Source organism: Saccoglossus kowalevskii, chromosome 15 (assembly GCF_978046115.1).
Source record: "Saccoglossus kowalevskii chromosome 15, keSacKowa6.1, whole genome shotgun sequence".
Lineage (NCBI taxonomy): Eukaryota > Metazoa > Hemichordata > Enteropneusta > Harrimaniidae > Saccoglossus > Saccoglossus kowalevskii.
Genome location: NC_140655.1, coordinates 31,329,641 through 31,357,032, shown reverse-complemented (window position 1 = coordinate 31,357,032; position 27,392 = coordinate 31,329,641). Strand labels below are relative to the sequence as shown.

The 27,392-nt window shown below is 35.5% G+C and overlaps 1 protein-coding gene across 1 annotated transcript; it reads right to left on the bottom strand.

The window, feature by feature from the left end:
• Nucleotides 1-1,896: 1,896 nt before the first annotated feature.
• Nucleotides 1,897-27,392, bottom strand: LOC102807499 (uncharacterized). Its single transcript, XM_085508394.1, has 11 exons — nucleotides 27,088-27,392; nucleotides 24,088-24,279; nucleotides 22,409-22,471; nucleotides 21,367-21,566; nucleotides 14,514-14,919; nucleotides 12,670-12,743; nucleotides 5,696-5,779; nucleotides 4,468-4,606; nucleotides 4,035-4,154; nucleotides 3,482-3,612; nucleotides 1,897-3,001 (listed from the first exon to the last, which is right to left on the bottom strand). The coding sequence occupies exons 1-11, from the start codon at nucleotides 27,167-27,169 to the stop codon at nucleotides 2,882-2,884; spliced, it is 1,611 nt and encodes a 536-aa protein (XP_085364520.1). The 5' UTR covers nucleotides 27,170-27,392; the 3' UTR covers nucleotides 1,897-2,881.

The window sequence follows — 27,392 nt, the reverse complement described above, 5'->3', positions numbered from 1 at the left end:
CTAATATTGGTCTTTTATTTGAGATGCATAACATAAAACCAATGTGATCCATGGTACTGATTATAATATGAAGTTATTATGAGGAGATACCTCAAAGTATGCATGAAGACAGTACAACAGGAGTATCAACAGACATGCAGCGGTGTACCGTCTGAGTGCATACTTTACAGGATCCTCATAATAACCTTATTATTATACATCTTTTCCACCCAAAAACATTTCGAACAGATTTAACGAACTTCTTTGTGTGGAGTCCGGTCAAACCCTGGGCGCTGCCATGTTTGTTTTTTTATTAGAGGATGCTCACGCGCCTAATTGCTCCATATTTGGAATTTGCGTTTCCTACTATAGTAGGATGAAAATACGCCGTAAAATTGTGACAGATGTATAATATTCATTATGCAGTCTGATTTAACCCAGAGCAAATTAGGTAGTATGCCTGTATTTCAACCTAAAACTAATCAGGTCTGTGTCTTGTCCCAGGACACCGATGTACCAAATGTGGAGAAGCCAAAAACGTAATTATCATCCATATATTAAACCCAACACTAAGTAGATTATTGCATTGTCTTAGAGCATTTATGTAACAAAATTCCTTGAAATAAGATTATTTGTACTTGAGATTTCTGAAAACAGATTAATTATTCAAATCAGGCTAGTAATATGTGCTTATTTTAATGTAAATCAGGTCTGCAATGTCACACAGCATGTGTGTACAAAGTATCATTGTGATGATTAGTACTTGAGATATTGACACTAATTAATATGCACAGATTGAAACCCAAAAACTAATCAGGTTTACAAATTATTCCAGAGCATCTACCGGTATGTACCAAGTTTTATTGAAATCTGATAATTGGTTCTTGAGATATCAGTGGAACAGACGCACTAACTGCAAAGACCCCCATTGTGTACTCACACACAAGAGTCAAAACAGTTCTGGCAGCAAATAAATTTTATCCTCAAGAAATATAATAAAAGTGCTTGACGATTTATATTTACAGCAAGTTACATATGAGATGTCATGAAACCCTGTATACAAAACATAAGACTGATATTTACAAACAAGATAAGTAAATGAACCATGAGCTGTGCTTTTTGCTAATCTACGTATGGTTGTACTGAGCCAATCCGTGTACGCTTGTACTGAGCCAATCCGTGTACGCTAGTACTGAGCCAATCCGTGTACGCTAGTACTGAGCCAATCCGTGTACGCTAGTACTGAGCCAATCCGTGTACGCTAGTACTGAGCCAATCCGTGTACGCTTGTACTGAACCAATCCGTGTACGCTTGTACTGAGCCAATCCGTGTACGCTTGTACTGAGCCAATCCGTGTGCGCTTGTACTGAGCCAATCCGTGTGCGCTAGTACTGAGCCAATCCGTGTGCGCTAGTACTGAGCCAATCTGTGTACGCTAGTACTGAGCCAATCCGTGTATGCCAGTACTGAGCCAATCCGTGTACGCCAGTACTGAGCCAATCCGTGTACGCCAGTACTGAGCCAATTCGTGTACGCTAGTACTGAGCCAATCCGTGTACGCTAGTACTGAGCCAATCCGTGTACGCTAGTACTGAGCCAATCCGTGTACGCTAGTACTGAGCCAATCCGTGTACGCTAGTACTGAGCCAATCCGTGTACGCTAGTACTGAGCCAATGCGTGTACGCTAGTACTGAGCCAATCCGTGTACGCTAGTACTGAGCCAATCCGTGTACGCTAGTACTGAGCCAATCCGTGTACGCTAGTACTGAGCCAATCCGTGTACGCCAGTACTGAGCCAATCCGTGTACGCCAGTACTGAGCCAATCCGTGTACGCCAGTACTGAGCCAATCCGTGTACGCCAGTACTGAGCCAATTCGTGTACACCAGTACTGAGCCAATCCGTGTATGCCAGTACTGAGCCAATCCGTGTACGCTAGTACTGAGCCAATGCGTGTACGCTAGTACTGAGCCAATCCGTGTACGCTAGTACTGAGCCAATCCGTGTACGCTAGTACTGAGCCAATCCGTGTACGCTAGTACTGAGCCAATCCGTGTACGCTAGTACTGAGCCAATGCGTGTACGCTAGTACTGAGCCAATCCGTGTACGCCAGTACTGAGCCAATCCGTGTACGCTAGTACTGAGCCAATCCGTGTACGCTAGTACTGAGCCAATCCGTGTACGCTAGTACTGAGCCAATCAGTGTACGCTAGTACTGAGCCAATCCGTGTACGCCAGTACTGAGCCAATCCGTGTACGCCAGTACTGAGCCAATCCGTGTACGCCAGTACTGAGCCAATCCGTGTACGCCAGTACTGAGCCAATTCGTGTACGCTAGTACTGAGCCAATCCCTGTACGCTAGTACTGAGCCAATCCGTGTACGCTAGTACTGAGCCAATCCGTGTTCGTTAGTACTGAGCCAATCCGTGTACACTAGTACTGAGCCAATCCGTGTACGCTAGTACTGAGCCAATCCGTGTACGCTAGTACTGAGCCAATGCGTGTACGCTAGTACTGAGCCAATCCGTGTACGCTAGTACTGAGCCAATCCGTGTACGCCAGTACTGAGCCAATCCGTGTACGCCAGTACTGAACCAATCCGTGTACGCTAGTACTGAACCAATTAGTGTACGCGAATACATAGACAAGCCAACATTGCCTAAATGCGTCATCAAATGGCATACATTTATGATTGCTGAAAACTGATGTTTGTTTCTATAAACATCATAACATACCCTGTGAGGTTATTTTAGCTCAGTTTTAAAAAAGCACAGAATGTGGTCCTCTTAATTTTATAAAAATAACTTTTTTTGTAAATATTTCTTGAATAAACATCACTCTTACATGGAAATTTTGATTTCTGTAGCATGTTGATATTACTAAAGTCCTATTTTGATTTCTATAGGATCCTGTCATTGTAGTATGGTGCATCAGAATTGATAGATTTACTTTGATCTTTCTTCAGCCACCAGAACTTCTCTGGAGTCTTGAGATGTTTCCAAGACAATATCATCATCATCTGAAAAAATATAATTCATGTAGAGATTTGGATGATTCTGTATTGATATTATTTTAGTGGTTGATTGTCCAGGCTTTTCTGTTCACTGGTTGGTCTAGACACATCGTAAACACTATTATAAGCAGTACTACTGTAAAATGCAAATACTTTATTAAGGGGTGATTCAGTGAAAATAAAATCCAGCAATATACCTATTTTCCTAATTACAATTCAACTCATCAAAAATCAGTGAAAATAAACTCCATACAAAAATGCCTTTTTTCGCGAAAATTAATTCCAGTTAAAATAAAGTATTTTACAGTAGTTCATTGAAATGCTGTCAAGACACAGATCAGGGTCATAACCCTCATCATATTTTATTTACTCATCACAAAACTTTGAACTATGAATAAGCAAGTTATTTTAATTATATGTTATTTATAAGCCTGGATGCATGTCATTGTTCAGCCTTCCATACACTTGTGCATTGAACATACTTACTATAATAAGAAAAAGAAGTCCAACCATCACACCCATGTTAACATACAGAATATTCAATGTACCACCTGCCCAGATTGGTCCCAGTATTGTTCCAATATTAGCCACACCACGGCGGATACCCTGACTAAGTCCTTTAATATAAAAACAAGTTTTTAATTGCAATTAATAATCAAGATTAAGGAATGTATAAAGTTTGCTTCGAAACAACATTCATTAAAACAATATGGCCGTGAGTTGGCCATTTTTGAATTCAATCTGAAAAACAAAGTAACATGCAGCAAGATAACATAATGTACAATATAAGTACCAAGGTTGAATGAAATTCATCATTACAAAACTGAAATCTGGTTCCAGGAAGACAGAAAAGATAAATTTGATGAATTTTTACCGCAAAAATGGCCACCATTCGGATATCAATATTTAGCGCCAAAAAATGCCAGAATTGTTTTCATTCCTTGGTTTGGATGCAACTTGGCTGGTTAATATCAAGAATGGTTGTTCATGTGTTCACAGTAATTGCTGTGAACATTTCAGAAGTGTTTGTCATACTTACCCTGAGTACGTTCTGTTGTGTGTTTTGAAAACATAGAAACGACACAAGCAGATATGAAGGGCAAGCCAAATACTTGCACTAGAACAATGCAGATAAACATGGCCAATTTGTAAGACTCATCTGAAAACAAAACATATATAATGGGCATAAATAAAATGATTTATAAAATAAGTAGTGAGATATGAGCCATTAAACACCATACATAATAGCGTTGTTTGATATCACCAAGTATTCATGTGATTAAATTTTACTTAAAAGTGTTTTCCCATTTATTTCACCGCTGCACAGCGCCCTCTGTCGACAAATTGATTAAACCTGCAAAATGTGTGTGCTGTCAAATACTTTACCCAGTAATTAGCAAAAATAATTTAAAAGACAAAATGCAGTATTTTGGGAGTAACAAGATATTTTTAAATTCCAAAAAAACACTCACTCTTGCTTTCCTCAGCAGCAGGGAAATACCACACAGCCACAGAGATTGAAACAATTTCAATAGCAAACCCCAGCGCTAACATTGAACGATCTTCAATTTTTTTGCTTAGTATTTTGACCAGGATGAATGTTAAAAGTACCTAAAGAAAGCAATCGTATGTTAAAGTTTTCATCTGTGACTACAGTTCTTTTATGAGTGTTTTAGGACATACAGATATGATGGTATGAATGAAGAAACTCAAATGAAAGTAAAAAAAACACAATTATGACAATTAATATATGAAAGAGTCTTTGTTGTGCAAGTCTGATTTTAAATCAGTACTTGTGATGAATACATGTAAATATATGTGATGTATGTGTTTGCAATTAGTCTCAATTCATGATAGAGGTCTCAATCATTAAACTGCTAATATATTTCATAGGTGTACTAAGGTGTTATGCCTAATTAGCATAAGATTAGTAGTTTTTATAAAATAATGTTTTCTGAAATTTTGACACTCGGATTTGAAGATGTGGTGGTTATTCGTAAGGCTGATTGATGCTTGTGGTGTCATGAACTGTATTTTGTCTGACTACCTTCAGTTTGATATTGGAAATAACAAGCAGCCTGTCGACTGAGATAGCTCTGCTGTTAGCAATGCACATTTCAATTAAAGAACAGAAGATATTAGAAAATGAACAATTTGTATACTATTAAAGCAATCGAACTTGCGTTTTTTAACAAGAAGTCGAAAATATCACTATTCACTAAAATTAGAGAATGAAAGATATCTTCACAAAATGAACATATCTGAGAGAGGACCTCATGTAGTACCTATACATTTGTATATGTAATATCAAAGCAATCGGACTTGCGATTTTCAACAAGAAGTTGAAAATATCACTTTTTACCAAAAATGACAAAAATATTCACCAAAATTAGATAATTGAAGATATCATCATGAAATGAACAAATCTGAGAGAGGCCTACCCAAGGTACATATACGCCAAGTATCAAAGCATTCAGGCTTGTAGTTTTCAAGAAGAAGTCGAAAAAGTAAAACATTGACACGGACGACGGCGACAGACACTCACTCCTGTCATAAGCTCAGCTCGACAAAGTCGACAGCAGAGCTAAAAAAAATCATTTTTTTTCCATGCCGGACATCAAGATTTTCCAAATTAGTTTTGAAATGTACACTGCGTAAAAAATTTGACACAGAAAAAAGTGTTTATTTCACTCAACTTACTTCTAACCCTGCAAAACAGTAAAACAAACTGTTTTCCATTTCACCAAAGCCAAGAATATTCTGTGCCAACGGTGTTAAATTGGTCTGAAAAGACAAAGACAGAGTAAAATGTAGAATCAATTAATTGAAATTTTTCCAAACAACATTGGTGCAACATTTTGCTCATTTTTATATATTTATTTAAATAAACAATTCATCATTGCTACAGCAACTTGTTTATCCCTGTAAATCCAGATTAGTAAACTGCTACAAATTATATGCAGATTAGTAAACTGCTACACATTATATGCAGATTAGTAAACTGCTACACATTATATGCAGATTAGTAAACTGCTACACATTATATGCAGATTAGTAAACTGCTACACATTATATGCAGATTAGTAAACTGCTACACATTATATGCAGATTAGTAAACTGCTACAAATTATATGCAGATTAGTAAACTGCTACAAATTATATGCAGATTAGTAAACTGCTACAAATTATATGCAGATTAGTAAACTGCTACACATTATATGCAGATTAGTAAACTGCTACAAATTATATGCAGATTAGTAAACTGCTACAAATTATATGCAGATTAGTAAACTGCTACACATTATATGCAGATTAGTAAACTGCTACAAATTATATGCAGATTAGTAAACTGCTACAAATTATATGTGTATTGTCATTGTTAATGACACAGTCCCAGTCCAAAATTTTGTGATCTGACATATCAATTTGATGCTGATGAAGTCATTGAGATTAGATTGAAACCATTAATAGGAGATGGATTTGTAAAAAATTATGATTTAGTGCTTTTACATTGGTCCGTCATATTGAATCAAATTACAAAAATAATGTTCATGTTGATGTATCTATTGGTATACTGTCTTTGTACAAAATTTAAACAGAAATGTTCATTGCATTCATTGGAAAGTAGGCATGGGTATCATGAAAAACAAAATGGCCACCAGTCAGCCATATCAGTTTGAATCACAGAAAAAATATGACGTGCTACTATAACCCAATCTGTATGATCATCATACCAACTTTGATCCAAATTGGCCTAGTCATCTCTGAGAAACAGCTCCGGACATGTAAAAATTACAATTTAGCACTTTTACATGAAAATTGGGCATTGGCCGGCCATATTGAATCGAAGCACAAAAATAATGTTGGTGCGCATGTATCCCTTGGTATACTATCTTTGTACAAAATTTATAGAGAAAGTAGCATGGGTACCATGAAAACCAAAATGGCCGCCAGTCGGCCATATTTGTTTGAATCACGGAAAAAATAAGACGTGCACCTATAACTCAATATGTATGATCACCATACCAACTTTGATCCAAATCGGCCTAGTCATCTCTGAGAAACAACTCCGGACATGTAAAAATTACAATTTAGCACTTTTACATGAAAATTGGGCATTGGCCGGCCATATTGAATCGAATCACAAAAATAATGATGGTGCAGATGTATCTTTTGGTATACTATCTTTGTACAAAATTTAAACAGAAACGTTCATTGCATTCAAAATAAAATAGCATGGGTACCATGAAAAACAAGATGGCCGCCAGTAGGCCATATTTGTTCGAATCACGAAAAAAAAAAAATGACGTGCACCTACAACCCAATATGCATGATCATCATGCCAACTTTGATCCAAATCGGCCAAGTCATCTCTGAGAAACTGCTGCAGTATCAGAAATAGCAAATTTTACATCCAAAATGGCCGCCAGTCGGCCATTTTTTCTCCGATCATAAAGTAACTTGACGTGCATATGTAAGACATTATATGTATTGTCTTCATTTAAAGTTTGAATGAAATCTGTCAATGGGTGTCCGAGATATAGCTACGAACGGACGTACAGACGGAACGAACCCAAATTAATAGTCTCCGTTAAACTGCTACAAATTATATGCAGATTAGTAAACCACTACACATTACACTGCACTTTATACAGATATTCATGGATGTAATATAAAAAAAGAAAACATGCTCAATAATACTCAATTATTCACATCACCTCTTCAACAACAAAACATAGTTGAACTCTGGTGACCTTGCCCTTTGTTAGTCCCCGTTTGGACGTAGTCCGAAAACGGGGACTTATGGTTTGCCCTGTGTGTGTCCGTGCGTCCATGATCACCTGTATCTTGAACATGCATGGACCGATTAAGTTCAAACATCACACATTATATGGGACATATGCACATGCATTTTTTTCATGATCCGATTAACGATAGCGGCCATTTTAAGGCCGAAAATGCATCAAAATCGCACATTTTCACCATTCCGGACCCGGATCTCAGTTATGCATAGACAGATTTTGTTCAAATTTGGTACATACATTAAACAAAATAGGACCTTGATGAACGTCATTTTTTTTTTTTGGATCGGGTTTGAAATGGCCAACTGGCGGCCATTTTGTTTTAAAGAATTCAGTTCTGGATTCGTATCTGAGACATGTCTGGATTGATCAAGTTCAAACTTCACACACACATGTTACATCATGTCACAAATAATTATGTGCATTTGTTTCAAGATTAGCTGAATGATGGCCATTTTAAGGCCGAAAATGCATTTCAGTCATGATCTGCTTTGAATGCATATGTCACTCAAATATGAACGGAACGGGGACGTGTCATTGACAATGACTTGTTATATATTATTTTTTTTATCATAGTTTGTTTCAATATGAATATGCATTGTCATAATTAATTTTGAATACAAACAAGTATTAGGCTTGAAACAACAGTTTACCGAATGTCAATGATAGATGTAAATATTTCCAGCTTTATTCAAAGCAATTCAGATTTTTTAGTATAAAAACAAATGCCTCATCTCAGAAAAAAGGTGCTGCATTTAGACGCGAATAGATTCATAAACCATGCAACTACAATTTTCTCTATAAAATGTGAATGCAACGTTTTGCTTTTTATGTATTTTTGACTCCCATGTGCGAAGCACAAAATGGGAGTCTTTGCAGTTAGTGTGTCTGTATGTATGTGTGTATGTGTGTATGTGTGTCCGACTGTTCCACTGCTATCTCAAGAACCATACATCGGTTTTTGATGAAACTTGGTGCATAGATGCTCTGGGCCAATGCGCAGATTTGATTAGGTTTTGGTAAAAATCCATGCTCATTAATTATCTAATTTGCATGATAATTAGCTAATTTTTAGCTGTTCTATGACTGTTCCACTGATATCTAAAGAACCACTCATTGGATTTTGATGAAACTTGGTACATAGATGCTCTGAACATATGCGCAGATTTGATTAATTTTTGGTAAAAATCCGTGCATATTAATTACCTAATTTGCATGATAATTAGCTATTTTTTAGTGGTTCCATGACTGTTCCACTGATATCTAAACAACCACTCATTGGATTTTGATGAAACTTGGTACATAGATGCTCTGAACTAATGCTAGGTTTTGATTAGTTTTTGGTAATAATCCGTTGATACTAATTACCTAATTTGCATAATGATTAGTCAATTTTCGTTTTTTCCACTGATATCTCAAGTACTAATCATCACATTTCAATGAAACTTGGTACATATATGTCATACGACACTGCACAGACCTGATAGTTTTTATGGTAATATCAGTACATATTAATTACCTAATTTGCATAATTAATTAATTTTCAGCATTTGATACAAGTAGTTAGCATTACATTTCAATGAAACTTGGTACTTACATACTCAAGGACTATGCAGAGATTGATTGTTTTCAATAAATATTTGTGCATATTAATCACCTAATTTGCATAATTAGTTAATTTTCAGCTTTTCCACGGGTATCTCAAGTACTAATCATCGCATTTCAATGAAACTTGGTACATAGATCCTTTAGGACTATGCAGAGACCTGATTAGTTTTAGGGTAAATAATTGTGCATATTAAATACCTAATTTGCATAATTAATTTTCAGCTTTTCTACTGATATCTAAAGTACTAATCATCACATTTCAATGAATCTAGAATTATGCAGACCCAATTAGTTTCCGAAAATATTTGTGCATATTAATCACCTAATTTGCATAATTAACCAACTTTCTCACTGATATCTCAGGTACTATACATCACATATCAATGAATGTACATGGATGCTGTAGGACAATAGACAGACTTGAATAATTGTGGGTTAAAATCTGTACATATTAATTACCTAATTTGCATAATTAACCAATTTTAAGCTTTCACACTGATATCTAAAGTACCGTAAAAACTCCAAAATTTCGACCGGTTTTAAATAATTGGTGTTAGAAATGTGACGTGTTTTTAGAGTCAAAATTAAGGTGCATTTTCGGACGGTCGAATTTTTCAGAATAGAAATCAGCAAATGAAAAAATGGGGATGATAGACAGTGTGCTTCATTAGTTTTTAAAAAATGCAATGTCCGTCAATTGACGTAAACTTCCTCATGTTTCACGATAAAAGCAAAGGTCGTGGCCGAGTTGTAACTCAAAATCTAAACAAAGTCATCAATCAGTATTATGACAAGCAAAACAAAACATCAAGACGCGGAGAAGAGGTCAGCACAAAACTAATAGGTCAAAAGACAAAGCTGTCTCGCACTACCTAGGAAAACTTGCGAATGTTCGAAGTACAGGTACCCATTGGACAAAAGATACATGGAAGTTTAGCAAACTATCTCCCCGACCCAGTGCAATGTATCCGGTTAGAATCAAAGCTCACGTGTCCCTTATTTGAGGGACCAAATTCTGCCGTAAATTCGCCCTTGGATTAAAAAATAAAATGGGATTTAAGAAAATAAAATGGGACTTTTAAGGTGTATTTTGGCATCATTTTTCGGACATTTCAATCAATCCTGCCGGCTAAAATAGAGTCTAAGTTTTACCGTAGTCATTGACGTCTGTCTATTCAAGAGTACACGTGTATGATTTTTATCGTGACTAGCGTGAGCGGGTAAGCTTCCTTTCGAGAATGAGCTGTTATCACTGTGAACAATGTTAAATTATTCTTCAGATGACCAGTTTATTTTTTAAAAACAACTATTTTTTTTATTTAAAAAAAATCATGCCGTTTTCGCATCAAAATCCAAGCCAAAATATCGTACTACAACATCAATCTCTTCCGCATTGCGTTCAATAACATTAACATATTTAAATAAGCTATGGTAATTTGAACACGTTGGCATCATCCAGCTTTTTGATTGGTTAATTAGCGATTTGACCTATTTGACCTAAGAGAACATGGCGGATATCCTACAGCATCAAACGTTTATACGAGACCGGAATCATTCGCTTACGATGAAACTAGGTTGACTTTTATTTGTATTTCATAACCATTCAACAAATTTATTTTGTGTACATTATTATAATCACTACTGAGTACAGTAATAATCAACAATTCAGAAACGCAGCATGCCGAGATTTTTGTGTTCGTTTTTATTTGAAACTTCGTTTATTTAGAATATATTTTCGTTACCAATAAAATAAAAATCTCTCAGTCAATCAGAAACCCGGATTCATGCCTTCGAGGAAGGTCCCGTTTGAACGCTCACATTGTTTTTTTTTTTCGTTTGGGGGAAAACTAAAACTGGTCGCAATTTTCGAATAAGAATGAGTCGGCAATTTTTAGTGGAGTCGAAAATTTGGAGGTAAATAAAACACCGAAACCCGGCAAATAAATAGGCGGCCGAATTTTTAGAGGGGTCGAAATTTTGGAGTTTTCACGGTACTAATTATTCCATTTCAATGAAACTTAGTACAAAGATGCTCTAGGACAATGTACAAACCTAATTAGTTTGGGGTAAAAATCTGTTCATATTAATTCCCTAATAAGCATAATAATTCATAATTGTTTGGTTCTAATCACATTTCAATTAAACTTGGAGACATAGATTTTCTGTTACATTGTGCAGACCTCATTAGTTTTACACTCAAATCTGGTCATATTAATTTTCTGATTTGCATAATTAGTTTTCAGCTAAGTAATTTCGAATTAAATTTAATGTGTCTCCAATACTCTCAGCACATGGGAGTTCTTTCTAAGCTTTCTTTGATTTATGTATTGTTTTTGATTTGATAACTTAGGACTAAACAGATTTTCTATTAGATTCAGATCTTGATCAAAGTTTGGCACCCAATTCATAGGAGTGCTTATATTGATTTTTTTGTGACATCTTGTTTTCTGTAATGATTTTAGGTTTGCAAATGTGCAAAAACTCTCTCCATGAGTTGGTTTTAAAACCCAGTCTAGTATTCCCATGGGATACCAAGGTTATTATTACAAGATAAATCATTTGCTTCATTGAACACAGACAACAATGCATATTTCCACTGAGATAAGTGACCTTTGAATGTGTATCAGTCATCAGTGTGTGATGTGTATCACCAGTGATCAGTCAAGTAGAAACAGTCAAAATATTTTATCAGATTTTCTCAATTTTCGCACGATATTTTCATACAGGACATCTGTCATTCATACTCAGGGAAGACTTTATACTGATGAATAAGGTGACCAAGTTTGATAAAGTTTATAATAAAATTAGTAAAGTTATTATGCACACAATGACAATTATTAACGACGACGACAACAACAACAACAACAACAACAACAACAACAACGCCGGACAGAAATTTTTCCCTTAATATACCTTTCCCTTCCATCTTTGATGTTACGGGCAAGGTAATAAAACCCATATTATTTTCAGTTTTTTTTCCCCAAATTGTGATCATGATTTGTAGACAATAGAAAAGTTGGTCCAAAATTTTGAAAACAATTATAGAAAAATACATAAAATCTTGCAAATAATGGAATGAAAAATGATGACATTCAAAGCGTTAAGAACTGCAAATCAAAGTAGGTATTGGTGGTACAGATAATGAAGAAAACTTTTGTTTGAAAATATACTGCAACAACTCAACACATCAACCATGACAAACTTGGAATTCACTTTCAGTGTCTCAACAAAACATGTACAGAATAATGATTCACAGATTCTTACTTCTAGTGCAGTCTGGTTGTAAAGAAAGAAAAATTGCCCTGTTAAAATTACAACAACTTCTTCTCTGACATACTCTGAAAAAGAAAATACAAAACAATAAGTATATGTGAAGTCAGAGGAAATTTGTATCAACTTGCAAATAAGTGCATTATAAGAGTTTGGCAATGACATTACTGATTGAAACAGCTTGATCAATCTAATTCAGGTTAGGGGGCTTGATCAATCTGATTCAGATTAGGGGGCTTGATCAATCTGATTCAGATTAGGGGGCTTGATCAATCTGATTCAGATTAGGGGGCTTGATCAATCTTTTTGAGGTTAGGGGCTTGATAAATCGTGTTAAAGTTTACTGAATGAGCTTGATAAATCTTGTTGAGGTTTATCGAGGGGGATTAATACATTCTGTCAAGGTTCACTTAGGGGGCTTGATAAATTCTGTCAAGGTTCACTTAGGGGGCTTGATAAATTCTGTCAAGGTTGACTTAGGGGGCTTGATAAATTCTGTCAAGGTTTTGTATCACACATTACTCTCTAGTTCAGCTGTATCAGTATCTTACCCAGCTCCCTAGTTCATCTGTGCCAGTATCCTACTAAACTCCCTAGTTCAGCTCTACCAGTATCATACTTAACTCCCTAGTTCAGCTGTGCCAGTATCATACTTAACTCCCTAGTTCAGCTGTGCCAGTATCCTACTTACTGAACTCTAGTTCAGCTGTACCAGTATCATACTTAACTCCCTAATTCAGCTGTACCAGTATCATACTTAACTCCCTAGTTCAGCTGTGCCAGTATCCTACTTAACTGCCCAATTCAGCTGTACCAATATCATACTTAACTCCCTAGTTCATCTGTTCCAGTATCCTACTTAACTCCCTAGTTCAGCTGTACCAGTATCATACTTAACTCCCTAGTTCAGCTGTGCCAGTATCATACTTAACTCCCTAGTTGAGCTGTGCCAGTATCATACTTAACTGCCTAATTCAGCTGTACCAGTATCATACTTAACTCCCTAGTTCAGCTGTGCCAGTATCATACTTAACTCCCTAGTTCAGCTGTGCCAGTATCATACTTAACTGCCTAATTCAGCTGTACCAGTATCATACTTAACTCCCTAGTTCAGCTGTGCCAGTATCATACTTAACTCCCTAGTTCAGCTGTGCCAGTATCATACTTAACTGCCAAATTCAGCTGTACCAGTATCATACTTAACTCCCTAATTCAGCTGTACCAGTATCCTATTTAACTCCCTAGTTCAGCTGTACCAGTATCTTACTAAACTCCCTAGTTCAGCTGTTCCAGTATCCTACTTAAAGGCCCAATTCACTTGCCCCGGGCAAGTGTGAATTGGAGGTGTGGCTATTCTAATGCATGGTATTAAACACTTGCATAGCCTATGACGCATCCTGTTCCAGCGGTCCAACATCACGTGACTTTGATTGACAATAGTAATTATTCAAGATTAGTCGCGCATCCCTTTCCCCGGTTCATGTTTTTTACTTTTATCCGCCAAAATCTCAGCTCGTACACTATTTATTGTCATAAATACTACACACAGTCACTGCTGTGATATTCATAGTCACATGCATCCACTTTGGCACGACATAATAGACATGTAAGTTCGAGAAAACGCGTTTTTACTGGAGCTTGGCTGGAGCTGTTTACTACAGCGTAACAAGCAAGGAAATAATCCCTATTGTTTAGGAGCGTATTTATAGTATACCTGGGCCTTTAACTGCCAAATTCAGCTGTACCAGTATCATAATTAACTCCCTAGTTTAACTGTTTTAGTACCTTACTTATCTAAATCAAATGTCATGTACATCATGTGAAAAAGTTAGATATACCTTTCATCCAAGTCCACTTTCCAGGATACAACTCTGATCCATGTTCCAGAGAGTATTTTTTAGCTTCTTTGAATTCATCATCTTCTGAAGTTCTCTCTATACTCAAGTACTGGGTTGGCATGTTTGACCTTTGACCGGAAGATCTTCCATTATCCTGTTGGGGATCAAATTCCTCATCATACCAAGTCGTACGAGATGATTTGTGATCACCAGCAAAATCAAGTGTATCTGATAGTGCCTCACCATTTGGTATCAGTTGATCGGTTTCATCATAATTTATGACGTTAGCCAGTACCCTGGCAGCCTCTGTTGCAAGAATCTTCTCTTGTTCCTCAATATTTGGTAAATCATAGTAAGCAAAGAAGACCAGCAATTCCATCAAGATCCATAAAACAGTCATAAAAATCTGAGAAATACATGAACATAACATTATAAGACAAGTGGGTGAATATGCATATGCCATATTTGACATCAGAACAGAACATCTAATTAAAAGATAATTCTTACTTTTATCATTTTTTCCCCCTTTTCTTTTGTGCATTTTTCATTTTTTTTTTTTTTTAATGTATTTCATTGTTATTGCTTTTAACTGATGACAATTTATTTCAAGGATGCAATAAAAATTTGTTATTATTATTAACATGTATAGTAATAATATTACGATTGTTTCGTTGATAAACACTGTGTGATGTTTACAGTAGTGCAACAATGTTTTTGTTTCTATGACAAACTATGTTGTACTCAAAAGGTGATTTGTGGCCACATTACCTGCAGCAAAATTAGTAATTTTATTCAGAACTGTGAAACCAAAACTCAATTGTGAAAAGCGGCTTTGAAGAGAATATCCTCTGGCAAGCCTTTGTTCTCTCCTGGTGAACAACATTAAATATTATTGTAATAATTATATATTTGCATACCATACCAACTTTTGGTGAAAATCATAGTCATAGAGACCAAATTCACCCTCTGAAACAACTTTTAATTTTACAATTTTACACTAGTTTAAAATTATGGTAAAAATTTATAGTGTTAAGAGTAAAGTCATACTGCTTTTTAAAAAAAAAAACATTGAACAGGCCTGGCTGATGTATGGCGTCAGTTTTCAAAATGAAAATGCAAACATTGTTCCACTATTGTAAACAGGACATTGGTTTTATTGAGGAAACACTCATAATATTATTACTTTTACACTCACTGTAAAGGTCATTAGTGACTACGCTGAGTAGTCGCTTCACTCCGCTCAGGTGTTAGCGGTAATAAATGTATTACATTTACCATAGTCCATATGAATTCAAGTTTTATTACCAAACGCTTCAGCGTGGTATTAAGATTTTGTTTTCAGGCTTGGGTGGTACCAAGGTGGAAAATGGTTGCACATACGGGGGGTAATTCCTGGAATTGCAATAGAGAGGGTTCAGGCCGAAATACATATATATAGTGTTTCCATGTTTCGTCTGATATTTCTGTGGTATTCTGCTGCTGTAAATAATGCAAGATTTGTTCCGAAATTCAGTGTGTTGTGTGCACTCCAGGGTTATTCGTTTTTTGCTCAAAACACCCCTATTTTTTAATGGCAGAGTCGAATAGTTTCACTCCCACTGGGAAATCTGCATTATTACTTGAATGAGAGCTAACTAAACACATTTTCCAGACCGGCGAAAGTGTATGCAACAGCCAATTTTAACAGCCTGTCACGTGATTTTAGTCTGAATATCAACATCAAAAGAGGCTAATCCATTTACGCAGGTATAACTGGGAATAGAATATGTGAGGGATTGTATCAACAGAGATGTGTATAATGAAAAGTAACATCTATCCTTCTTTTGAATCGCTGAGCATTTCTGTTTTTAGTATACTGGTTTGAAAATGTTGAATTTGCATGATTTGCAATGTGTTTTTTTACTGAAACTCCCCTATTGATCGAATCCCGGGTTTGAAAGAGAACGGCACACCACGTGACTCGTTTGAATACAATGGTGAAGGCACGCAAGCATGACTTACGTTGTCAGCAGTAGTCGCTGAGCTTCACGCTACAACTTCACTTGTGATGTTGCTTGTTAGCCGTGGATTGAATTAATTTTGATTACCGGTTAAAATGTTGCTTATTTGGCGTTGGTGATCTTTATTTGGAACTGGGTAACGTCGCCAGCAGAAACCTCCTGGGATTTTGATGTTGATGGTTGCGCCTCCATGGCAATCGCTAATTTTACTGCGGGTGGATCTTCCAAGAGCCCTTCGGGGTTTATAAAACTCATTCAACATACATAAAGTTCTCTCAATCGTAGTAGTCCATGTGATGTACACCTGTTATGCCAAACATGTTGCTGAACGATTTTGCCAATGAAAACAAGCCGGTTGGCGATCCACTCCACTAAAAAAAACTAGCAATATGTTTTCGGCTGTTGCCATGGTAGGACATGAATGTGAAGCAAACGTCGGTTTATAACTAAAACCGGGCACCGTATACAAATTTCGCAAAAAAACATTCAGTCCTTAGAAGTCATTTTATTTTATTGCTAGGACGTATGCTGTTGTTAGGGATTGGTCAGTTACTTCGGCCTGGGGGTGGATCAGTAGGGGGGTTACCCTGTTTTTGATTTTGCGAATGGGGGGGGGGGTCACCCTGTTTTCCACAATTCACACACGCGCTTATGCATATATTTTTTAAAATTTTATTTCAGAACAATAGATTAAAAAGTTAATCGTACAAATGTGTTCTTAATAATAACTATTACCCATATTGCCTATAAATTTGTTGATGCAAAAAATGTTATAGGCTAAATATTTTGGGGTTGAAGTTGACAAATAACTAACAGATTATGCAATGCGGCAGAGCCCCATGCAATTATACAGTTAAGTTTTGAACACATCCCAAGTCCATGTGATATCAGATTACTTTATTTAAAGTCTGAAGTCACCATTGTATAAGATATTTACTGGATTTATCCAATTGTAGCTGGAGACGGAAAAACACAGCAATTAGTACAAAGAGCAGTGACAGTTTTTGTTCAGCAAATCAAAAAAGTTAAATGGATTCATGTATATAAATAAATAGTTTTTTTGTTTTTTTAACTTTTAAATATGCATATTTTGCTCTGTAAAATACCAAAATCCAACACAAATTTATACAAAAATCAAAGTGTCCTTTGTTTTCATAAGCACAGACTGTGCTTCAGGTGTAAAGCTTTCCTGGTCTATAAGATATGAAAGATATATTAAATCCAAATTAGTTTTCAAACCGCCTAGATTCAAATCCTCTTTTCCTATCTTATAAGGGCGTTTATCAAGTGAGTACTCCACAGCTTTGTTTTTATTTACTATCTTTAGCAGCGTAGATTTCCCTACTTCCTGCAGCCTTTTCTGTAGTCGTTTTTTGGCTTTATGCTTCCCCTCCCCTCCTAAGGTGACTGGTCTATTACATGCAAACACTAAAATTACGGCAAACCACGATATTTTCAATGCACATCATACATTTTGCAATCATGTCAGAACCAAAACTGTTAATGTTTCTTTGTTTTTCTGGGGGAGGGGATCAGCATGTTTTAAAATATAATGTTAGGGGGTCGCCCACTTTTTGTTGTTGATAGGGGTGGGTCAACTGAGATTTACAGCTGACAAAATGGAATCTGCCGACCCCCCCCCCAGGCCAGAGAAACTGAACAATCCCTTAAATTTATTATTTCCAACCGATAGTATTTTCTAGATTGCAGGCAGCATTTACAGTTCATTCAAAGTTCAAAGTTGCGTCGGGATTACGTTGATACAGTGTAACAATGTCGGCGTCGGTGATCTCTTACCGGTGTGCAACGTAGCCAAAATAAAAGGCATGAATACAAGACTAGTGGGAGATAATAAATTTGGGGTCGAAAGTATTCAAAAAACAGTTTTGAGCTGTTGCCATGGTAGCTGTGGACCAGGATTGTTTTGCCAATTAGTGACGGTACGACCTGCCTGTCAATTATAAACAAAATTAGCCAAGCCAAAAAAAATCTCAGTAAATTGTTGCCCACACTCAAGCGGATTAGAATGAGCTACGTCCATGCTTTTTTATTCATAGAAATGTAGTGTGTGATGCATGCATTTGACGTGAAGGTATTAAAAAATTCAGTTGTTGGCTGTTTCCGTGGAAACGGTGGTCAGAATTTGTTTTCAGATTTTACCAATAGTAACTTTGTGCCCACACTCAAGCTGAGCAAAATGAGCTATGTCTGAGGTGTTGTATCCAAAATTTGTAGGAGATACATTTCCTGATAACTAGGGTGAAGGTGTGACCTACCTGCTAAGTTTGAGCGAAATCGGCCAAGCCAAACAAATCACAGAAGAATTAATACGTGAAAACACTAGAAATCACACACACACACACAGATACACAAAATTAAAGTGATTTTAAGGGCAATCCAAGTGGATTAGTTTTAGTCAAAATAAGTTACTGCTTAGAAGTACCATTACAGTTGTTCAAATTTCATTTCACTCGGCAAATATATTCATGTACCCAAACGTAAAGTATCGTACTTCTAAATATTGTTTATTTCTGCTATGTTTCGAAAAACGCTACTCTTGAACGGACTACTTTATTCGCTCTCAGACCTCATTTGCATATGGGGTGTGGAAGTACCGATTTTGATTTCAGGGACGAATCAAAATAAACTGCAGTATATATGTAATAATGTGGAATACTTCCTTTCACTGTGAACATTTTTCCGCTAAAATAAATTCCAGTGAAAATGCCATTTCCCTCATACTCTATTGAGACTTGACACAGCACAGTGAAAATTTGATTCACACCGTATGCTTGAAAACTTTTCATTGAAAATAAATTAAGTGAAATTCTGTGTGATTTCATGATAGTTGAAAATGAAAAAATTATATGACACCCAACCCTGCCACTCCATACACAATGTAACCACACCTCAAAAACATCCTTTCACCAGTGTATTCTATTTGAATTCAGGAGAAATTTAAATAAACAAATTATACGACAACGAACTTAATTATAATTTCAACCTCTAGTTCAGCACTGATTAAATAAACTATCTCGTCTTTATGCCAACTTGAAGTTATTCAATGCCTACATCAGTGACTTCAAAATCTATGTTTCAATTCCAGGAATTTCACTTGCTATTAATTGTATGGGAGTGCCAGTCTTTTATTTTCTATTGTAATGTCAATTTCTTGAGGTTACTCGGAAAATGAAGCTGTAACCACAGACCACAGTGCTGCAACTAAATCCTGGTATAAGCACCGGTTAGGCAGTCTTGAACTATGCATGTGAAGCCAGCTGAGAGGTCTAATATCCAATCCTATAGATTTCTCATTGTTTGGCAACTATTTGCTGCAAATGCAACAAAAATCAATATAAAAATATTACCCACACAGCATTCTACAGGTTACTTGTAATATATAAAGTTTCAACAACAAACAGTCAATGCATGCCAGGGATATGGCTTCAGAACTGAATTCACTAAACAAAATGGCTACCAGTCAGCCAATTTGAATCTGATCTGACAAACAAAATGACGTGCACCATGGTACCGCAACTTGTAATATGTATATACTGTGCTGAACAAAATCACCCTGAGCAACTCAGATTCAAACACAGAACATTAAAATAGCTGCAATTCACATGGACGCAGAAATCTGACAGAGGTACACCTGGGGTACCTACATACCAAATATCCAAGCAATTGAGCAGGTAGTTTTCATGAAGATTCAAAATTGCATTCATTAAAATAAAATATAATGGCCACCTGATTCAGAAAATAAAATAACATGCATCTTGGCTATATTATGTTCAATGTATGTACTGTAAAATACTTTATTTTAGCTGGAATTAATTTTCGCTGAAAATATTTTTGGGTGTTTTGTATGGAATTTATTTTCACTGATTTTTGATGAGTTTAATGTAAAATATAGGAAAAGAGGTATATTCGCTGGATTTTATTTTCACTGAATCATTCCTTCAGCGAAAATAGCGAAAATTAATTCCAAGTGAAAATAAAGTATTTTACAGTACCTAGTTGAACAGAATCCATCCATCTATGCATGACTTGTTTCTGGAAAAGTGCGAATGTGTGATTTTGATGTACTTTTAGCCTTGAAATGGCTGCCATTCGGTCATCTTGAATCGGTCATCTTGAGTTTGAAATTGGTCTTTTCAAGATTGTGTGAAAAAACTGCTGGATACAAATGCACATATACAAGGATACACAGATGGTATATCATACATATACTGTAAAATCTGTATTAAAAGACACATCCCTAATAGAAGCCGCACCCATTCTTTTTGAACAATTGAGACCAAAAAAAATCACCATTTCTCATATGTGCAGATGCTCTAATATAAGCCACATGCCCTCTGTTGCATTGTACCATTTTAATAGAAGCCACGGCTTTTAATACAAATTTTACAGTAAGTCATATAAGTCCCCATTTTTCTAACTGTTCAAGTATTCAATCATTGATTTTTCTGGGAATTAAAGACTTTTTAATTAGAGTATTTCTGGAAGAAAATGCATTTCTAACAGATTACAATAATAATAATAATAATAATAATAATAATAATAATAACTTTATTGCATCTTTAGAAATACAATGTTTCTATCAGTTAATAGCAATAAAGATTAGTTGTGATAACTACTACTACAAAAAGTTATTTGTTAATGGGATAAAACAAGTGTTACATATCAAATGGCATTTTCATTTCTTGATTGAAATGCATTATGAATATAGTTGCCAATCTTTTTTGTTATTACATCATCTTTTGAAGTCATCAAGAAATTAAATATGACATATAATACCAAAATTCAGTCACATCTCGAGTCAAAACATGTTTTGAATACATATCTGTACTTACCCCAGGTGCAGACAAGGCATTTACATGCCAAGGACCAATCCAAAAATTCAAATGCTCCAGAAATAAATTTAAGCCTGGTCCTATCAATAATCCAACTTGTCTAGCTGCCATGGCAACAGATATTGCTGCTGTCCTTTCTTTATCAGTCGTTGTGTGAGTGATCTGTGCAAAGATGGCAGCACCAGCACCAGAACCAACACCTTAGTGAACCAAGTAACAAGTTTTCATGATTCAAAATAGATGTGTTTCTCAAAAAGCTAAAATGATTCAGTTTTAACAAAATTAGTAAAACATAGTGAAACTATTACAACCTTGCCCTTTGGAAATGTTGCAAGTAGCAGATAATTAACACACCAAACATCGTGCGATTGGGTAAAATGACAGTTAAATATATTCGGGTGTAAATTGATGCAAAGGCTAAATACCTAAGATGTATCAATTTGAAATAGATCACATGCAAACTTTTTGCATAGTTGAGCTCACAAGAGACCAGCAGACAGACAGACATTTTGCCAAATTTATACCTTTATATAAAAGTGTTACAGCAACATGTACCTTTCAGACTGTATACTGATCAGAATCAAATCTCTTATCTATATACAACCAGAGGTACATTACTTGGGGTTTGCAAGTAGCGTGACATGATACCAAGATCCCGTTACAATCTCGCTCTCGTATAAGCGTTCCCAACTCAGAACAATGCGAATGCACATGCCAAAGGTAACTAGGATACTGGGAGGTCCAGGTGGAACAAAATAGCTGCTTACCATATGACGGATTACGAGAACTATATTTTCTGCACATTTTCGATGTATTACATTTTTTCACTATGATAGTGGCAAGACATGTTTTATTACAAACCTTGAACATTGATATACATGTATGTCATGGCAGAAGGTCGTAGCATCAGTCTCGCTATCTACGAGATGAGACTTGAATGGGATTTTGACATGATGTCACCATACAGAACTATGCGCGTTGCAAACCCCAAGTAATGTACCTCTGATACAACCTATTGTAGAAGTGATAAAATTTCACTAACCTGCTACCAAACGACTTAATATCAGAAAATATTTGGATATCCCCACAAAATACATTAGATTGCCTGTTGAAATAAGATATTTAAGTCATTATAATGCAACTTAATAAGTTCTTTGTATGGACATATTAAAATATATTGAAATTGTTTCATGCAGATTTCCTGATATATAATATAAGGTTATTACGAGGATACCTTAAAGTATGCATGAAGACAGTACAGCGGGAGTCTCAACTGAAGCGCAGCAGAAGTTGATGCGACGGCGTACTGTCCGAGTCATGGGAATGCCGAAATCCAAAAAGTTTAGAACAGAATCAGCGAACTTCTTTGTGTGGAGTCCAGTCAAACCCTGATTGCAGCCATGTTTGTTTTTATTATTAGAGGACGCTTATGCGCATAATCATTTCATATTTGGAATTAGCATTTCCTTATATGGCAGGATGAAAATGCCCTGTAAAATACCTCAAAATTACAGCACGCTGTAACTTATGGTATTACGGTGACAGATGTATAATAATATAAGAGAATGCCATGACCTCATCTAGACGTCAGTGGAGTGTTAAAGTTTTTTCACAGTGATGCAGTGTACTCAGCGACATTATTTTGTGGGGTATGAAAGTTATTCATACACCACGTAGTGTGGTGTACATCCTGCACTTTAGTTGTGAAAATACAATTGCAGGATACAGTGTATCAAAATTCAGAGCGATGTGCCAGGATGTTCTGTTATTATCACATAATTATGTTCTCAGACTTTACAAAAATCACCAGTGGAGTTGCAATAACTTCATCCAAAAGCACTGACCTATTTTAATTAAATTCTGTGTAATGATTGGATAATCTAGCAATCCATTCTATTCATATGCAAATTCTAGTAGACACACACTCATAGTGCTTTTCATTGAGTTAGCAACTGAAATGCCAATAATGCAGCAAACAGAAAATAATTTCAAAGTTTTTTAAAATAAAAATAATACATTTCTTGTGACATCTTGTGCAGATATTATTTACATAATAATAGAAATAATTGGGCATCATCTTTACATTCTATATGTATTATAATGTATCTTTTTTAACTGACTTTTATTTCTTGGCTTCTGCTAACCTTTTGCAAATTTCAAAGTAAAAGGATAAGTGGGGGATCAGTAAAAAACTTCTAAGTACTTCCTGTTTAGAAGATATCCAATATGCCGGTCAAACCATGTGACCAATCTCAAACAATTTTCAAACATTAATGTGCTTTACAAATAGACAACTTTTACATCAATATGTTTAGTGGTTCTAAAGAAGAAGATTTTAAAACATGTTTTAACATTTTTCAGAGAAAAAAACATTTGTGAAATAGGTAGGCAATATCCCAATAGAGCAAAACAAAACAAAAATCAGAATGACTAGGCTCTCAAAAAGGGTTCAAAATGGCTATTTCCAATGCAATCTAAAATGGCTCCCCAACCAATGCACCAATCAAAATTCTGAAAACCAAGCAAACCAAGTTACATTAGGGTCTATTTGTATGCAAAATTTCATACCATTCCTTTCAGCAGTTTTCTTAACACCGCTTGACGAAAAAGAATGTGGAAAATAACTGTGTTATAACAAAAATTTCACATTAAATTCATGCACATCTTAAACATTTTTGACTCTGATCTGAGAAAGATAAAAATATAATTTTAATATTTTACCTGCTATTTCCCAGAGATTTGCAAATAAAATAATTCCTTTGACGTTTCCCGTTTTATCATGCCATTTACCAAAGACAATACCAGCAAACAAACCAGATAAACTGAAGGCAGCAATACACAAACCAAGAAATATTGGCTCCACGTCTTCATCCATGCTTTGTAGGTACTTCCATATAGTGGGAAGAATCACGGCTGAAAGCACAAAAACAACATAGTGCAACTATTACTACTTTGTCCATTGAGAATCTAGATTGAATAACAAATGATACATGATCTTTTCTTTGCATGGAGAAAGTGAGTATATCAACACAATAATATATCTAAACATTTTGTGTGAACCATACTGGCCAAAATTTAGATTCAATTCTGACCAAAAAGAACAAGAACAATAAAGTCATCATAATTACATAAAAAAATTATTAATGTTCTTGTACTGTATTATACTCAATGTCCCTCATAGAACAATATAACATGAATTGTATAAACGTTCCTAAAATAGTAAAACAGCAATATATGCAAGCAAAATTCTACAAGAAAATACTAGCCAACATGTTCCTCAATTAATATGTACTGTAATAAATTTCCTCACAGAATAATATAACATGAATAGACCATTTCCCGTTCACTGCGATATCCTGTGTTATGCGTGAAATCAAACATAAAAACAGGACAAACAAAGGTCAAACATCGTGTGAGAATCGACAAACGCGAAAGTATTTTGGGGAAATTTCCATGCTTAATAATGTACTGTACACATTTGATAATGGTCATTTTCGATGAAGTAAGGGTAATGAAACGCAATATTCCCCTGTCAAAGATCGGCCTTTCGATGTGAGCTACGAAATAAAGAAATTCAAAATCAAATTGCGGGCTTCTTTCACACAACACTCATGATCTTACAGTTGAACGGGAAATCACCTATTGTATAAAAATTACCAAATAATAGTTCAGTATATATATATATACAATTTAAGCAAAATAAAATACAGATTTGTAAAAGGCGAGAAAACTATACTATACTAACTTTTTTGATTTTACAAACATTCAATAAACTGGATTGCACGATAGATAGTATACACTGTACATAGATGCATGGATTATTTATATATTAGCACATTACATAAGACTTTTGACCTAGTAACCTCAGGGCAAATTGTACATTCTGAGTATAAACACAGCAGACCTTTTAACTGAGAAACTATAATCCAATGAATCTGTTTTTTGATATGATCTTGGACTTTTTACCTTTTAACCCCAAAATAAACCAGGACACACATACACAGGACAACAATAACTTGATATTTTTCTGAATTGTCCCCTTAGGTGGAAGTTAGAATAAAATGGTTTCAATACTCCCACAGAACTATATGGTGTGCTATCTCCGGTGAGAGCTGACAAGGAACGGGAAATTGTTGTGGTTTCATCCAGAGATAGGGCAGGGAAAGGGCAGTTCTATATCTGGTAAAAGTGTATATAACCAGCGCATTGAACACTTCTGGCGAGATGTATTTTTCATTTATTGGAAGATAAATTTGCATTTGATTGCCATAAAGACATTGAAGTATTCTGTCTCCACTATGCACTTAAAAAAGTAAATAAAATATAATAAGTTCAAATCACATGTTTTTTTGTGCGTTATGTATGTACCAAAGATAATTTAAACCAAGACCTATCATCTGTCATTGTTAATTTCAATTTTCCAATAAGACAATATTAGTTTGCTGATGTTGAATTTGATTTGGTCAATTTGAGTTGTTGAAAGAGTGTTATGAAAGAAATAATGACCTTTTATTAATGTCTTTCCAGGCCACAGGCCCATATGACTATAACATATAATAATATACAACACAGAGTACATATACTAATTTCATGATTTCCTTGTGAGGACGTTCTCCCTTATTTAGTTGGCCTTGTATAAATATATTTTCCAAGATTTATAAGCACTATTACAGAGTTGAATGTCATTAAATTTTTAAATTTGTCACAAGTAGGGATATGCCAAAAATATTTTGTAATCAATGTTTATGCATGTAAGTAACAGTATTTTGCTCAATTCTATTTAGGAAGCATATAATTTCAGGAAAAAATTTGCTTTGAAGGTTTTTGTTAAATGTGAAAGTCACAGTCTCATTAATAATTTACAGTTGTTTGATGAAAACATCAAGGAAATATATGCTTAGCTCACTATAGAGCTCCATGATTGGTATTTTTCGAGATACCCCTAGAACATAATGACAGAATCCAACATTAACTTCTTCAACTGGTGATTTGGTCGAAAACTCAGCACCCCAGACGTCACATCCACATGTGAGAATAATAATATATACAAGCAGGTCATGCACTCATTAACTATGGATGATCAAATTGGGAGTTAAGATATAGGGTTACGATATAATATAAGTTAGGATTGTGGACTCAGAGTTAATATACACTAAACCCCACAACTCTAACCCTGTTACCGGTAATTTAGGTAACCCATGGAGGGTAAAATTATATTTAGCTCCACGGGTTTATTAATAATAACTTTATTACACAACTAAATCATCAGAGGATTTAGTAATGTAAAGAGAATAACAATACATAAATAAACAAATGTAATAAAAACAAACAGTAAAATTAAAAAAAAATAAAGACTAAAGAAATATAAAAACAATAACTTCAATAATTCTCGCAATTTTTAATCAGGGGATTTATACTAGACAGTACCGTTAGTATCTTCAAGGTATATTTATTGCCGGTTATTTCGTCTGTCGTATAGTGGTCGCGATATGGGGGCGGGGTCTTTCTCCGAGGAGTTACAGTACTGTAATAGCACTACCAGCAATAAACAACTAACTTCAGTGAAACGAAAAGAGCTACAGAACTGCAGCTAGGTACACCCTAACCCTATATAACCCCCGATTCGAGTAACCATGAGTCGTACCACAAACAAGGAAACCCGGTAACTTTGATAGATAACCATACACAAAGTGCCAGGACAAAGTGAGACTTCGTACTCACCGTATTCAATTCCTCCCATCAGAAAAAAGACACCAGTTGTAACATTGGTCAAACGTTTTTTGGTTTTTAACTTCATTGCCATGTTTGAAATACCAACTCCCCCCCAAAACGACAAGTCGGTTTGAAGTCGATTAAGTCCAGCGTTGTAAAGTACGGTATCCTCCTGTACTACCACTGCGATGTCAGAATATGATTACAGTCAATCATAGTCGAACATTGATTCAATAGAGAAGTACAATAAGAATTTCAGGATGCATTATGACAACTCCTCCCACTAGCACATCCCATGCAAGACCAGTCGCTAT